The 15322-nt window shown below is 45.3% G+C and overlaps 1 protein-coding gene across 2 annotated transcripts in view; it reads left to right on the top strand.

Moving 5' to 3' along the window:
- Positions 1–2141: 2141 nt before the first annotated feature.
- The window catches only part of si:ch73-22o12.1 (nectin-2), a 93505-nt gene continuing 80324 nt past the window's right edge, over positions 2142–15322 (top strand). For both annotated transcript variants that reach the window (XM_050047423.1, XM_050047422.1), the window contains exon 1: positions 2142–2574. In XM_050047423.1, coding sequence (XP_049903380.1) covers positions 2487–2574 — 88 coding nt within the window. In that variant the 5' untranslated portion in view covers positions 2142–2486. The remainder of the gene's footprint in view (positions 2575–15322) is intronic.

The following is a 15322-nucleotide window of genomic DNA, read 5'->3' as shown; positions in this document are numbered from 1 at the left end:
TGGGTGCACAGCAACCCCTAGGCTACATGTCTTTACATCCCATAAATGTCTTTAATTAAGCTAAAGGTATTATCAGCTCCTCTGAGCACTATTACAGATTTTTCCATAATTACCATTGGGTGAATGGGGGCGGCGAAGAGAGATAGTGAAAGAGAGGGAGAGGGAGAGAACGCAGATATGTATTGTGGGTGTCTAATGACAGGGAAAGAAAAAAAATGGGAAAGCAGCAAGGAGGGAGAAGTGTGGAGGGAGAGGTGCTCAGACAGAATGAGAAAACCCGGGGAGAGGAGAAGTGTGAGAGTGCTGCAAGGGAACAGAGACAGTGTGACTTCAAAGAAGCCTGTGGCTGCTGACACAGAGCATGGTACTGATCCTGTGGCCCCTCCTCTATGGGTAAATAATCACCATAAGCCTTGGCTCTGTCTAATGAATCCACTGCCAATGAGCTAATATCTGTTAACTATGCGCTTCATTATCACTGCCACAGACCCCCGGAGAGCACGAGGATGGAGGACAGGATGAATAACAGCAAGGAGTGAAGGACGAGTGGACAAAGGAAATCGAATGACACGGAAAGAGGGAGAGAGGGAGGGAGAGAAGGGGGGAGGAATGAGGAGGAAAGTGAAGTGTAAACGAAGGGAAGGTGTAAGGGGTGTGAGGTGGAGAGGAATAAAAGAGGTGGTGCACTGTGTAAGTAAAGTGGGTGGTAGCTGGAAAGTGGAAGGTGTGAAGGTCGATTTGGTATGGGTATGAAAAATGGATGAGTATGGGAAGGAAAAGGAATGAACTCCTCCATTTGGTGGCCGTTTCCTTTAAAGCTCCTTATTCTATCATGAATGCATAGGATTTAGTGGCAGCAGTGGTCGTACGGGTGGTCCCTGCACACTTTTCTCTGACTGTGCTGGTGCTCAAACATTTCAGCTACAGGGCCAGAGGACGGCTGCAAATTAAAATATGGCTATGCAAAGTATCGTTGGCATTTAAAACCCACAGCTGCTGTCTTTGCACAGCAGACTGCTTGCACAGTCTCTGGATTTACAGTGGGCAAGGAGTGGAAAAGAAAATGAAACCCCTCCTGTCTCTTTGAAGACACAAATCTCCAAAAGAGGAACATATTTCAGCTGGTAATTTGTTTTTGTTTTTTTTATCTTCTGGTGTGCAGAATTTGACCTCTGATCAGTATCAGCATCTTCAGAAATTCAGTCTGAAAATAAGAGGGTGACACTGGAGGGAAATCTGGAAATGGAACAAAACAGAAGGAACCAAGCAGCACGGTTTAAACTGTGGGACTTATGGAGATGTAATTACATTGGCTGTAAAACACTTGGGTATAGGGATTAGACCTAAACCAGATAATGCCTTCGCTATGCTAGTATGCACCCTGCCTCTGAGGAAAATAGGGCAAAAATGAATTGGAAGTTATTTTGTGGAAGAAGGAAAAAAAAAATCTCATCAACAAGAGAGTCTGCTCGAGTCTGCAAATAGATACATGAGAAGCTGTTTCCTCTTGATTTGATTTTGCTGACTGCCACTGGATTTGTATTTTGCCGTTCATTAATGAATGTTTATTGATTTTGGCATCTGCTGTGCTGGAGTTTAGATGAGCTAATCTCTCTGGTGAGTGTGCGCAGAAGCGAACAGCAGAGGGCGTAAGAATCATCTGTTTCCACGTATCAAGACCGACCCGGGTGATAAATAATGTAGTGACTTTACGTTGTTTTTAAAGGTTAAATGCCGCTTTTCTGCAATTAGTAAAGATATAAATTACTGATGATTTAATTGTATGCATTTAGAGTAGCGGATGCAATTTGATCAAGATTACTTTGAGGTAATATTGAGAGTGAGTGAGCAGATTCTTCTCAGCTGTTGGAGCATGAAAAATATCGCCATATAGGGATATTCCTAGATATGAATCTCGCTTATGGATCATTTCCACGCACGACAGGGATCACAGTGACAACCTGCTGCGCACTTTAAAGGCCATCTCGGTGCAAGTTGCGGAAGGAAAAATCCTTTAGGTGATTTCAACAAGTTGCTCCCAGACCCCCCCTCCTGCCATCGCCGGTCCTAATTGGTTTTTGGGAAGCAGGGCTGTGACGCCTCTCAGCCTGATGACATCACCCAGTCAGTCACACACAGTCGGACAACCGCGCGCTCAGAGGAACTAGTTGTTGGAGTGGAGAGAGCGCGAGCACTTCATTACATCCACCAGCTGGAGGAAATATTCACCTGTGCGCTGCCGGGACGAATTCACAAGGGTTTTTCCATTAATTTTAGCAGACTCTGTCTTTAAGGCGCAGTGAGGGGACACTTGACACTAGAAATCTCTGTCGGACTCCCTCCCTGTCCTGTAGCCAAACAAGTTTATTTCGCCTTGAGTGAGTGCGCTTCTACACAGAAACTAAACCGCGTCTGAAGGTTTCCATTTGTACATTTCTCCCGGAGAGACTGCGTGCCTGGTGTCATAAAGGGGACCGTAATCGACCATGGCGAGACATGACGCCCGAAATTGGCATGACTGCTCAAAAATGATCGGACTGCTCTGCCTGGTCGCGTCGATACTTCTTCAACACGGTAAGAAATGACCACTTATAAAAACTTAATAATGTCCAGCTGGTTGTGAGCAGCACACTGCCTTTCATTTCTTTCTCAGAGCTTTAATAATTGAAGAGAAGATAAATTTAAACCTGACTACCACCTGTCAGGGCGGTGACAGGAGCAGAAAATCCGGCAGGTGATTTCCTCAGTCGCTGTACAGACGAGGTTTTCAGCTGTAACCTTTAACATTTTTGACTACATTTACATGAAATAAGATTTTCAAACTAATGCCTTTTCATTTTCCTCATTCTTCCCGTGTTATCGCTCATGAGCAATCTGTATCGCTCTTTGACCCGAGTTTCGGTCGGTGACTCAACGCCATGTTTAGTTTTCATAAGGTGTGGCTCTGTGGAGAGCAAGGTGTTTTTCGCAGGTGCCTGCTGCTGGCCTCTGTAGTAGGTGTCCTTTTCTCTTTTTAAACTGAGTCACTGCTCCAGTCTGTCCTTGGTACTCTTTCCCCCGAAGCCACCCTTCTCCTCCTCAACGTCCCCCTGCTCCTTTTCTTCCCTCTGCCCACACATCATCTTCTATTAGTTACACTTCAGCTGAGAAAAATGGGACTGGAAACAGGTCTTAATGTACACGGAGAGTAACAGAAGGGGGCATCAACTTGACACTTAATCATTTACACAGATGATAAATCCCTTAACCTTCCATGACTTCCTTTTTATAGGTTGTAACTTTTGCATAGCTTTCATTTTGTGAGCCACTCCCAGTGTAGGCCTTCATTGTTGCTTTTACTTGAAACAAGGTAACTGACCACCCCTCCCTCCCAGACAACCTGTTCCCACAGGTGAATTATTCAGGTCTTTTCTAGTACACTTGAGCCCAGGTAGCCTATAGGTGTGACAGCCACAGCCAGCAGGCCCACAAACACGAGAAAACATTCCTGGCATGCAGTTAACCCATTAACATATGAATGCGTGTGGCATGAAACCAGTTCAACATTTTTTCTGCCTCCTTGCTAGCCCAGCTATTTGTTTAGTGCAGTAATTGGGGCAAGAATGTAGGACTAGATCTAACGCTCTGGCACAGCCGCTGTATACATTTTCAGTAGTGTACAGTAACATAGTTGATTGTGGTGTTGTTTTAATCACAACTCATAAGCATAGTCACTCCTCTGACTTATTCATGCAGTGGACCTTTTTTGTCCAATTTCATTTTACTGAGCATGAAGTGCTCTTTGGGGAGGGAGGAAAGTGGGGGAAAACAAAACAAAAGGTTTTACATATTTATGAGCGAAGAAAAACGCAAGGCACTACAAGCGAAAACACTGCTTTTAGTTTTCTTTCATTTAACTTGTTTTTTCAGAGGAAACCTCTGACCCTCTTTTGGGTAATAGTGAAGCTGTGCAACTTTAGCTGCAACTGCAGAGCTGGAAGTTTTTTCACTTCTCTACTTTGCATTTTACGTTTACCACTTCCTCTCAAGCTGCCACTGTAGCCACTTACCTCTTCCATCCTGCGTCTGAGAGCTGTGATTTAATTCTCTGCAAAGTTTTCACTTTAATACAGAGTAGCTGTAATCTAAAATTCAATATTGAGGATGATGGGTTTTTAATTATAGGCTTATGTAGTTAGAAACATATATATAAAACATAATAGAAACTGGCAGGTGGAGGTCCAGTTTAGGCTCTGAAATTACACTATAATACCCCCACCCCCCAGTCAAGGTTGTGAGGGACCACGGATGTGGGTCAGAAAGGCTTGGCCCATTACCATGGAGATGTTTTTATTGGAAGAGGGGTGGGCTTATGTGCGGGGGAGTATGGGGTTGGGGGGTGTGAGGCTATGGCAGCATTGTCTTTATGGCTGAGTAAGCTGCATGTGTGCAGGGGGTGGCTGGCTGGCTGGCTGCCTGAGAAACTGGTGGGCATGCAGCAGGGTCAGGACCGGGGGAGGAGGCAGCTTCCTTCTCTGCTCACAAATAAACCAATGTTTGTCTTTGTATACCTGAAGTCATCCAGAGAGGCTAATTCAGATGCAAAGCTACTCTTCATGGCTCTTCTTGGTTTCGAGGAAACAGGTGGCATTTTGGCAGCCTGCTGCAGTGCGCAGGGTTGTTGCTGAGTTTCAGGACTGGCTGGAAAACTAAACGGGCAGCGTCTGATTAAGACAGGCGACGCCCCACCTCCCCTCTTTCCCACCCACCACTTGAAAAGTCCCCCTCTCCCGCCATCCCCCACCCCTGCCGTCGGGTACATACAGGGGCCTTGTTCTCGTCTTTTATTTTCATCTATCTTTCATTCTCTCCTGTCCAGTGCTTTTGTTTGAGTGACGGCAGTCGTTGGTTTATTCAAATGGCCTCCCTCCCCCGTCTCCCAGCCTCTCTTTGGACTGAAGGCTATGTTGTTTATGACAGAAACAACATGTAGACAGACAGGAAAATAAACCACCTGTGACCTCACCATTGTTTGTCACTATGGCTGTAGGATTTCAACAGTGTGTTTTTCATACCAATAAATGACTTGTGAAAAATACTCTGAATCAGAGATGTCCTGATACCATTTTCTCTTTCTGATACCAATTCAGATGCCTGAATTTGTGTAATGACCGATAGCGATACTGAGTCAATACTACTGCAGAAATGAATAAATAAATAAATAACAACTATTCACCCTCTGTGGCTGTGAAATGATTGCAGTCATTGTTGTATGGCATGGCTCAAGTTAAAGCCAAGCTGCACAATCTGGGGCTGAAAAATAAAGTCAGTGCCAGAGTGCCGAAACTACAGTTCCCTGAATGGCCACTTGGGGCTGGCTACAGAAGCAGGTAAACACCCCCATATTAAAATGCCCAAATGTACAATAGAAATAAACATGTTTACAGCCTGATACAATAACAGAGCTAATTTCAACATTCATGACAACTGTACGGGTGATGAAATTTTATATAACTCATCTGCTGTGTGACAGGCTTTTTACAAGGCATTGCTAGAGTCGATGAGTCAGATTCACACCTCGCTTTACTACAGCTTCAACCTCTCGTCCAAATATGGTCACTCGTGGCTCCAAAAATCTAAGATGGCGACGGCCGAAATGCTTAACTCAAGGCTAGAAACGTGAGTCCACAAACCTATGGATGACGGCAGGGTAGCTACGTCCATTATTTCATACAGTCCATGATTAAACCCCAAACTGGTGGGACTTTTCAGTCTTGCCAAATTGCTGACATTTTGCTAACGGCTGATGTCACACTATTTACTGGAAATCAGTTCTTCTTTGCTGCTCTAAAACGGTAGTTGCCAGTGGCTGCACGGTGCAACTTTTGTGTAGGCTACTCTTTTAGAGTGGTGAAGAAGAATTGTTTTCAGGTAAAACTGCTTTTTTTATCTTGGTGTAAAACCACTGTAAAATGTATTGATAAATTGCATACACACCCATACCTGACACAGCATTTTAGGCAGTATTGGAGGTATTTCCGATAGTATTGGAACTTCCCAACATTTCCACACCACTCTGTCCTCCCACAAAAACACACACACACACAGTCAACCAGAAACTCTGAGGTGATGTTTCTTTTGGCAGTCCGACTTGTACAATAGCTCATACTACTAGCTCTAACGACTTCCCTGCACATGGAGAGATCCTGTGAACGGTGTGATCCTGCCAAGCCTGAGACCATTCATCATTACAACAGAGCAATAGCATTACACTTTGTCTATTAAGAGGAAGTTGATTGATGGATAATGAGTTTATGTTTTTTTTCTTCCCTAATAAAAGAAGGAAGAAGTAAGTCCTTAGTATCTCATTAGTCCCAGCGGAGCGAGGGGCTTCGGTCTTGGTTTAGATTTTGTGTTAATGGCTGTCTCAGTTAGGTCCTATCATTATGTAAATGAGCTGTCCTCACCCCTTCGCACCGGCCCTGTAAATGTCAGAAGGATTTTGAAAAGGTCAGGTGTGTGTCTATATGTGTGTAAGAAAGTCTCGTTCTGGCTGTGGCATTCTCTAGTACGTACACACACACTTATTAACGTGCCTTCGTGTTTAAATGACACATCAATAACCTCCTCCTCCCCCTTATAATCACCATTAAGAGTCCGTTGATTCAGACATAAAAGTGTGCTTGGATTTACAGCTTAATGGAGATATGAGAGCTATACCGAGCAAGTGTGTGTGTGTACGTGGATATTGTGTGGCAAATGTGGCTCCATTATTTTTAAATAATTAAATTTTAGAATGACTGAAGCAAATATTTGGCATTTCACCAAATGAGCCTAATGATTTAGACAGCTTTCTATTATTACTTGTTATTTCACCAGGTGCGCTATTTGAAAAAAGTGATTTGAGCTTAGTGGCAATATTTAATGGCTGCCTCAAAATGGAGCACCTCTTATCCAACATTAAACTACGGATGGAAAGCTTTTCAGCAGATGTATTGAAAACATTTTAGCAGCAGGCACTTTTCATTTTAAAACCTTTTTATATGGGAGCTATATTGATTTAAAATAATGTTGATCCTCTTCATCTTACGGGGTCTTACATATCCAGATATTTTGATAAATGAATTTGAGTGAAATTACTTTGCTCTGTAGACTTTTCATTACCAGTGACCAGAAACACAAAGGATCCATCAAGTTTATTGTTGACTTGGCAAATATTATTAGACAGGACGGATGGATCTGAACAGATGGAGGTCGATGAGCACGAGTCACTGCATCTTTTTGCATTTTAGACCGCGGTATATTGGACCACAAACACAATTGAGTACACACACACACACACACACACACGTACATGCACACATACACATACAGCTGGTGATGAATAAAGGGAGTAACTGGAGGCTGCAAGTCAGATGACATTCCAATAATAGGGAGGAACTGTCACATAGCAGGATGACAGTGCATGTGTGCATTAGTGTTTCCTTTAGGACTGGGTGCGTATCATCCTCATCGGCAACCCTGTTATCTTCCACAGACATCAGATCCGAGGACATCCTTTTATATCGCTCCCTGCTCATTTAACTGACTCTCTTTAAGGACGCTTTTCCTCCAACTTGTAAGTAATGATAGTGGCTTTCCTGCAGCAAGAGAGCAAACCAGGAGCTCCGTCTCCACACTAGAACTCCCTTTCCCCTCCGCCTACACGTTCATGCTTGACGGATGGTGGCCTGAGTTGAGGTCACACTGAGAGCCCCCCACAGGGATGTTTGTGTTTGGCTCCCCGGGTTGCCAAACTGCTGGAGTCGATCCCATCTGATCCAAAAATGAGTCCACGTCTTAGAAGAAATGCCAAATGTCGTTAATATGAATAAGGGCAGCTGAGGGGTTTCCAAAAACACAACAGTGCTGGGGTTGATGATGTTCTTGGCAGAGGTGTTCGGTCAAACTGCTGTCTAAATCAAATCTGTGTTCCGTAGCTCACACACTGATACGAGTTCACTGCAAGAGACCCTTCCATAATGTACTTTAACCACCCACGTGTTTCTTGATAATGGAGAGTTTTAAGACTGTACTGTTTGCAGGAGCAGCAAGCCAGCAGCTTATCTTGTATAAAAATGCTATAAGGCATGTGGCTTACTTTATTTTTCGGTCACACACACATTTCCACGCCATTAGTCAAGATACCCTCTGCCAATTCTGCATTTCCTTATGTCTAACAAACCCCCAGATGGAATTTAGGGAGATGCAGGTCAAACCCATTCCAGCTCAGCCAATGTGGAGAATGAGCGGTAATTCCAATTGAAGATCCATTGAAAGGCAGCCAAACTCTTTAAAATAAAATCCCCTTAATTAACTAGACTTGGGAGATGGGCGTCTCTGTGACCCCGCTGTAGTAAAATCACCGAGGAGGAGCGGCGAAGGAGGAGCGGGGGTTGAGGATGTCGACATTTTCAAATTCCACACCGCAGAATCTTGGCAGCGGGGATGAAGGAGGATTTCAAAAAACGATGTGAGGGAGTGAACCAGGGAGGCCAAGAATTATCAGCTCATTTGTAATTTAGTCGCACCTCCCTCCCCTCTTCTTCTCCCTCTCTTTAAGCATGAGACACATATTTAACAGCGAAAGAGCTCTCCATTGTGGACAGAAAAGGACTGCTTGCGCTAACCTTTCTCTTTTTATTATAGTTACCTGGCCTGTACCCTCTCCCTGTCATCTTTCTCCTCTTTCTTCTGTCTCTGTCACATTCTTTTATTTCAGAAATCCTCCCCACAGTGGACTCAGCACATCTCTGTGCAAGTAAGAACTGAGGCCCTTGACTGTGTCCTCCTCAGGGCGTCCCTACGTACACACACACATGCTCACGGCGGCTCATTAGCAGTCACCTTAATGTGTCTAAATGTAGTTTGCGAGGTGGAAGGTGGTTTGCGTTATTGATCCGGTATTGAATGGTGGATGATGCAGTGCCCTTATGTGATATTGAAAACATTTAGGGCTTGCTCTGTCGGCATGACAGCGCCATGAAACATCTCTCTCTCCCCTCCTCCTCTGCTAATCCCTCCCTGTGTCCTCCCTTTCCCTGGTTCGTGAAATGTCGAGCCAGTTTTGCTGTTACCTCCTTTTCTGTCTCGCTTTTATTTTCCTCCACACATTTTGCTCCTTTATCAACATATGAAACAGCAACATTACAGCCCGTTTTGTCCATTTTGTTACCTTCCTGCACACCTTTGCTCCTCCATTAGCACACACACACACACACACAGATGTGCTGCATCTTCGTCACATCTGACTTTGACAAGGTCATGTCAAATTCACACTTATCAGAGGCGGTGGACAGGCTGGCTACAGGAGGAAATTGAATTTGGTGTGACAGGGTCTTGTCAGGGCTCTGATAGCTGGATATAGAGTCATGCTCCCCAAAAACCTTATGCACACCAACTGCTTTCAATTTAGTCAGCTTTTCTCACGATCCCAGCAGACTTATCTGTGGAGCAGAGTAAAATTGCACACCGTAATGTAAAGAAAATGTGGTATTCTCATAGATATCATCTCAGAAATATGAGATAAGAAAAGTGAATACGCCATCGCAGTGATAACACACAACAGGTTTATTTGTAATGAAAGCAGGCGGGGAGTGTTCTTGTGTTTCACAGTGTTGTTGCGATCTTACTCCTCTATCTTGCCACTGATATCAATGATATCTATTGTTTCACTTGTTGGTATAAAAATGTGCCGCCGTGCTGTGCTGATAAACAAGCAGCACAGTCGTCATGGGTCCCTAGAGCCTTGAAATGGCAGGAGCATTCAAATCCTCCCCTGAAGCAAACAGCGCATTAAGGTCAAATAGAGGCAGCAGGTTTATTCAGTTATCAGGTCTGCGTTTTGTCAACAGGGTGTGCCGGGATTTGTTTGGTGTGGCTCCTCAGGGAGAGCAGGTCCTCCTTCATTGAAGCGATTTGTCTCATTCATGACTTCAACTGATTGCCTGCTCTCTCTAATCGGCCACTTGCTCCCCCTCTGTCAATCTCCTCCTGTCACATTTGTGCCTTTTACTTCCACCTCTCCATCTTGATTTTATTCTTCCTCTCTGCCCTCTCTATCTTCCTCTGTTTACGGCTTCTCCTAATGCTCCAAACTTCCTTTTCTCTGTAATTTGGTCCGCATAATTGCTCCATCTGCTCAGTAAACTGCTGTCTCTTACTGTATCTCTTTTCCTCCTCTCGTCCTGCTTTTGTTCTCCTTCGCTCCGTTCTTAGTCATCAATCCCTCGTTTCTGCTTCTGTAATTGGAATGTCTGTTGCTCTCTATCCTCTTACTTTCTCTTTTCCCGTAATCTCTCTCCCTCTTTTTTGCAGCTTTCTTCCTCTCCCTGTCCCACCGTCCAATTCCCCAGTTGTCTCCTCCACCTATGTCAGCCCAAGAGTTTCTCTTTAAGCCTATCCAAACTGCCTATGCTACTTTCCCTCTCCTACTCTCATTTGCTCCCTCTGTCTCTCGTTCTACTTTCCTCTCATACCTCCTTAACGGCCCCCGCCCTCCCTGCAGACATTTGTATTGCAGGCATCTGTACCTTCCTACCTCCCCTAACGAGGTCTTCTGTTTCTTTTTTCTTCTCCACATCAATCACTCCCTCTCTCTTTCTCTCTCTCTCATAGACTTTTCCCCCTCTGCCTCTTTCCCTTCTAATGGCCAAGAACACCTCCTCCCACTCCACCCTGGTGGGCATTTTTTGAAGGTTAAGTTGCTGTGACACTTTTACAGTGTTTCACCCTGCCTCCCCTCCATTGTCTCACCCACCCTCTCCCTCCGTCTCCCTTGCCCAGGCTGCAGAACGACACTCGTCATCACCACCTCCTCCTCACACACGACCGCAGAACACACACGCGCACAGAGCACAAACTGTACATACATCGTGGACACTTGCACACAATTCTCTGGGCTGATTTGATGGTTGAATCACTTGATTACTGTACATGGGACAGGAAAGGGGAAGTGACAGGACAAAGTCAAGTAAGCGGGTGAGCTAAGCATGAGAGGTAAAACCGGGGAAATGGAAACAGATGCAGGGTTTTATTTCATTTCAGCAGAGCTAACCTGTCGTGCAGTGCCGGGATCAGGCTGACAATGTCCACTCCCCTGCTGCTACATGCTGTCACACACTCCTCTTCCCAGCAGGCGGTTAGTAGGCCAGTAATATAGCTTGACTCATCTAACAAGAATCTCAGACTTGAGTTGAAAGGGACTTACATTTGAAGAGTTAATTCCCACTGTATGGTGTCATACAATCTAGTACTATGACAGAAAACTTTGTCATTTTTGAATGTTATTTTTTTGGTGAGACTGTGTCTTAGAGATACAGGTTTTAATTTGAATATAGCTAAATACACTGCTCAAAAAAATAAAGGGAACACTTAAACAACACAATGTAACTCCAAGTCAATCACACTTCTGTGAAATCAAACTGTCCACTTAAGAAGCAACACTGATTGACAATCAATTTCACATGCTGTTGTGCAAATGGAATAGACAACAGGTGGAAATTATAGGCAATTAGCAAGACACCCCCAATAAAGGAGTGGTTCTGCAGGTGGTGACCACAGACCACTTCTCAGTTCCTATGCTTTCTGGCTGATGTTTTGGTCACTTTTGAATGCTGGCGGTGCTTTCACTCTAGTGGTAGCATGAGACGGAGTCTACAACCCACACAAGTGGCTCAGGTAGTGCAGCTCATCCAGGATGGCACATCAATGCGAGCTGTGGCAAGAAGGTTTGCTGTGTCTGTCAGCGTAGTGTCCAGAGCATGGAGGCGCTACCAGGAGACAGGCCAGTACATCAGGAGACGTGGAGGAGGCCGTAGGAGGGCAACAACCCAGCAGCAGGACCGCTACCTCCGCCTTTGTGCAAGGAGGAACAGGAGGAGCACTGCCAGAGCCCTGCAAAATGACCTCCAGCAGGCCACAAATGTGCATGTGTCTGCTCAAACGGTCAGAAACAGACTCCATGAGGGTGGTATGAGGGCCCGACGTCCACAGGTGGGGGTTGTGCTTACAGCCCAACACCGTGCAGGACGTTTGGCATTTGCCAGAGAACACCAAGATTGGCAAATTCGCCACTGGCGCCCTGTGCTCTTCACAGATGAAAGCAGGTTCACACTGAGCACGTGACAGACGTGACAGAGTCTGGAGACGCCGCGGAGAACGTTCTGCTGCCTGCAACATCCTCCAGCATGACCGGTTTGGCAGTGGGTCAGTAATGGTGTGGGGTGGCATTTCTTTGGGGGGCCGCACAGCCCTCCATGTGCTCGCCAGAGGTAGCCTGACTGCCATTAGGTACCGAGATGAGATCCTCAGACCCATTGTGAGACCATATGCTGGTGCGGTTGGCCCTGGGTTCCTCCTAATGCAAGACAATGCTAGACCTCATGTGGCTGGAGTGTGTCAGCAGTTCCTGCAAGACGAAGGCATTGATGCTATGGACTGGCCCGCCCGTTCCCCAGACCTGAATCCAATTGAGCACATCTGGGACATCATGTCTCGCTCCATCCACCAACGCCACGTTGCACCACAGACTGTCCAGGAGTTGGCGGATGCTTTAGTCCAGGTCTGGGAGGAGATCCCTCAGGAGACCATCCGCCACCTCATCAGGAGCATGCCCAGGCGTTGTAGGGAGGTCATACAGGCACGTGGAGGCCACACACACTACTGAGCCTCATTTTGACTTGTTTTAAGGACATTACATCAAAGTTGGATCAGCCTGTAGTGTGTTTTTCCACTTTAATTTTGAGTGTGACTCCAAATCCAGACCTCCATGGGTTAATAAATTTGATTTCCATTGATAATTTTTGTGTGATTTTGTTGTCAGCAGATTCAACTATGTAAAGAACACAGTATTTAATAAGAATTTTTCATTCATTCAGATCTGGGATGTGTTATTTTAGTGTTCCCTTTATTTTTTTGAGCAGTGTATATGCATACTACCACTGTAAATTTGCATTTGTTAATTTGACCCATCTTGGTTCTTAACACTTAACTGTGAAGAGGTTTTTTTTTTAATATAGTAGAGATTAAATAATTTAGGTTTAATTGATTAGTCATGCAAGAAATAAGGAGAAACTGTTTTGATGATTAATAAATTGTATGCACTTTTCAAGCCTTCCTAAATGTGGCAATTTTCTGCTTTTATCTGTTTCACACCGTAAAGGAAATATGTCTGGATTTTGGACTGTTAAGTAGGCAAACAACAAGCAGCTTGAAGTGTCAACATGGGCACCATATATTTTCAGAAGAATATGTTTGTTCACAAGTAATACCCTATCAACACTAAAGGCTGCCATACCACAGACAGCAAAGACGAAGATTTGAGCTGCTTCGGTCAGTGAGCGACTTGAAACTGCTTGTCAAACACAACAACAGATGTTACTGAAGTTCTAGACTCACAAGTCAGTCTTTAGATGCTTTGCTTAACTAAAGACTGATGACTTTCTCCCTGATTTTGTGTTTAGATGGGCGGATACAATTTCAGAGTTTAAAAAAACTCCCTACGTTGCAGAACCATTAGTAAATCTGCAGGGCAGTCCTTTGGTGGCTCGCAGAACTCTTGTGCTTGTAAGCATAGTCCGACTAGAAACACGTGTAGTGGTACAAAATGGCTCAAGTCGCTGTAAGTCCTTCATTTCCACAATCTTGTGGACTGAGCACACGTTTGATAAAATGGAGTTAAATCACTCAGCATCCATTTTCAGGCTGTCTGTGTGTTTGTTTCCTTGCGGACGAGAAAAGGGGGAGCGCACATTTCCGGGAGGGCGTGTCCTTTTCAAAAAAGCAAGAGGCGTTGCTTTGTTGCCGGCCGTTTTCGCCGGTGTGTTAAACACACTTTAGAAAGGAGTGTCCCCAGACTATCAGAAGCCGGAGATCTCTGATTGTCTGGTGGCAAGACTACTGAAGTTCTAATCAACATCACGAGCTCTTACACTGAAGCTGCACAAATGAATGAGTGTTTTCGCTGACAGCTGATTGCCACACCACATTGGCGTTACTTCCGTCATTGCGATAAGAAGAAAACCATGCTTTCACATCCCTAATCTTATACTAAGTATTTTGCATTCAACAGCAGCAACCTTCAAATGTTGTTTTCAGTCCCGGCAGTCAGCTGGCTGCTGCCAGACAGAATGATACACTTGGTGTTACTGAAAACAGAGACACTATTGTTCTCAGCCCAAGCTTAGAGACCCTCCTCCTCCTTCCTCCCCTCAGACTCTCCCCCCCCTAATCCAGGTGAGCCGAGGGAGACCATTGAAAAGGCCATCTATTGTCCTGCCTCCCCCTTCCATTTCCTCCCTCTGCACCACACCTGTATCAATGGACAGGCCTGCCTTTGAGTAGTGGCCCTAGAGGGAAAGTGGCTTTGTAACAAGAGATGATTGGGTAGTTTCTCTTGAAATGGAGGCTGATGGTGGGGCTTTTTCTGTTGTGTGGTTGGACCACTGTGGTGCCTTTTCTAACAGGTTTTCCTGGTACACAAGTCCTTGAGGTGCTCCTCGGAGGGCATTTGTGTGCAGAAAGTCAAATATTTTCCAGCTCTATGTGACATGCATGTTTACGCTGTGCATGTATCATACACTTGCTTGTTATGTGGCTGCTTGCTGTTTTGGCTTTCTATCTTGGCCTCTTTAGGAAGAGCCAGGAGGGAGGGGATGAGAGGGGAGAGGGGAAGAGACGGAGAGAGCAGGAGAGACAGTATCTTCTCTGCTGACTAGTACTTGTCACCGAGGCCCTCTGGGCGTGTGCTCGCTCCCTCAGCTCGCTTGGAGCCATCTCCTGAACCCACCTCCTTTTTTAAAAGCTTTTAAAGGAAACACTTTAACCGCTTTACTTCTGTCCTTTCCCTCTCTTCCCACTTTCCTCTTCTCGCAACAAGCTCGCGGCTGATTCGTGCACCAGTGATTCATGAATTTATCTCTGGCACGGCACAGTCATGCAGGGTGCACGCGTGTGTGTGCGTGTGTGTGTGTGTGTGTGGAGTGTGCACAGGGTCTGAGCGACAGAAGAAGGCTGCATGCTGGGGGGAGAGGTAGAGAGGGAGAAGGAGAGAGGGAATGTGCTGTGATGCCAGCCGTGATTAGAGCAGTAGCACTCGCCGTTTAAACACACATTTAAATAGACACAGCCTCGGGAAGATGGGAGGAGGGTGAGGGGGGTGAGGTGAGGAAGAGGATGTGGCTCCGCTGCTTGTGTAAACTAACACAAGTGTTCTCAGTTGTTCTGGTTTTAAATAGAAGTCCCTCAGGCTCCACCTACCAACTTTCCCTTGTTCATTTGTTTGTCTCTCCCTCTTTCTTTCTTT

The sequence above is a fragment of the Epinephelus moara genome, chromosome 6, assembly GCF_006386435.1.
Source record: "Epinephelus moara isolate mb chromosome 6, YSFRI_EMoa_1.0, whole genome shotgun sequence".
Classification (NCBI taxonomy): Eukaryota; Metazoa; Chordata; class Actinopteri; order Perciformes; family Serranidae; genus Epinephelus; species Epinephelus moara.
The sequence above is the reverse complement of the archived record's forward strand: the minus strand, read 5'-3'. Positions and strand labels throughout refer to the sequence as shown.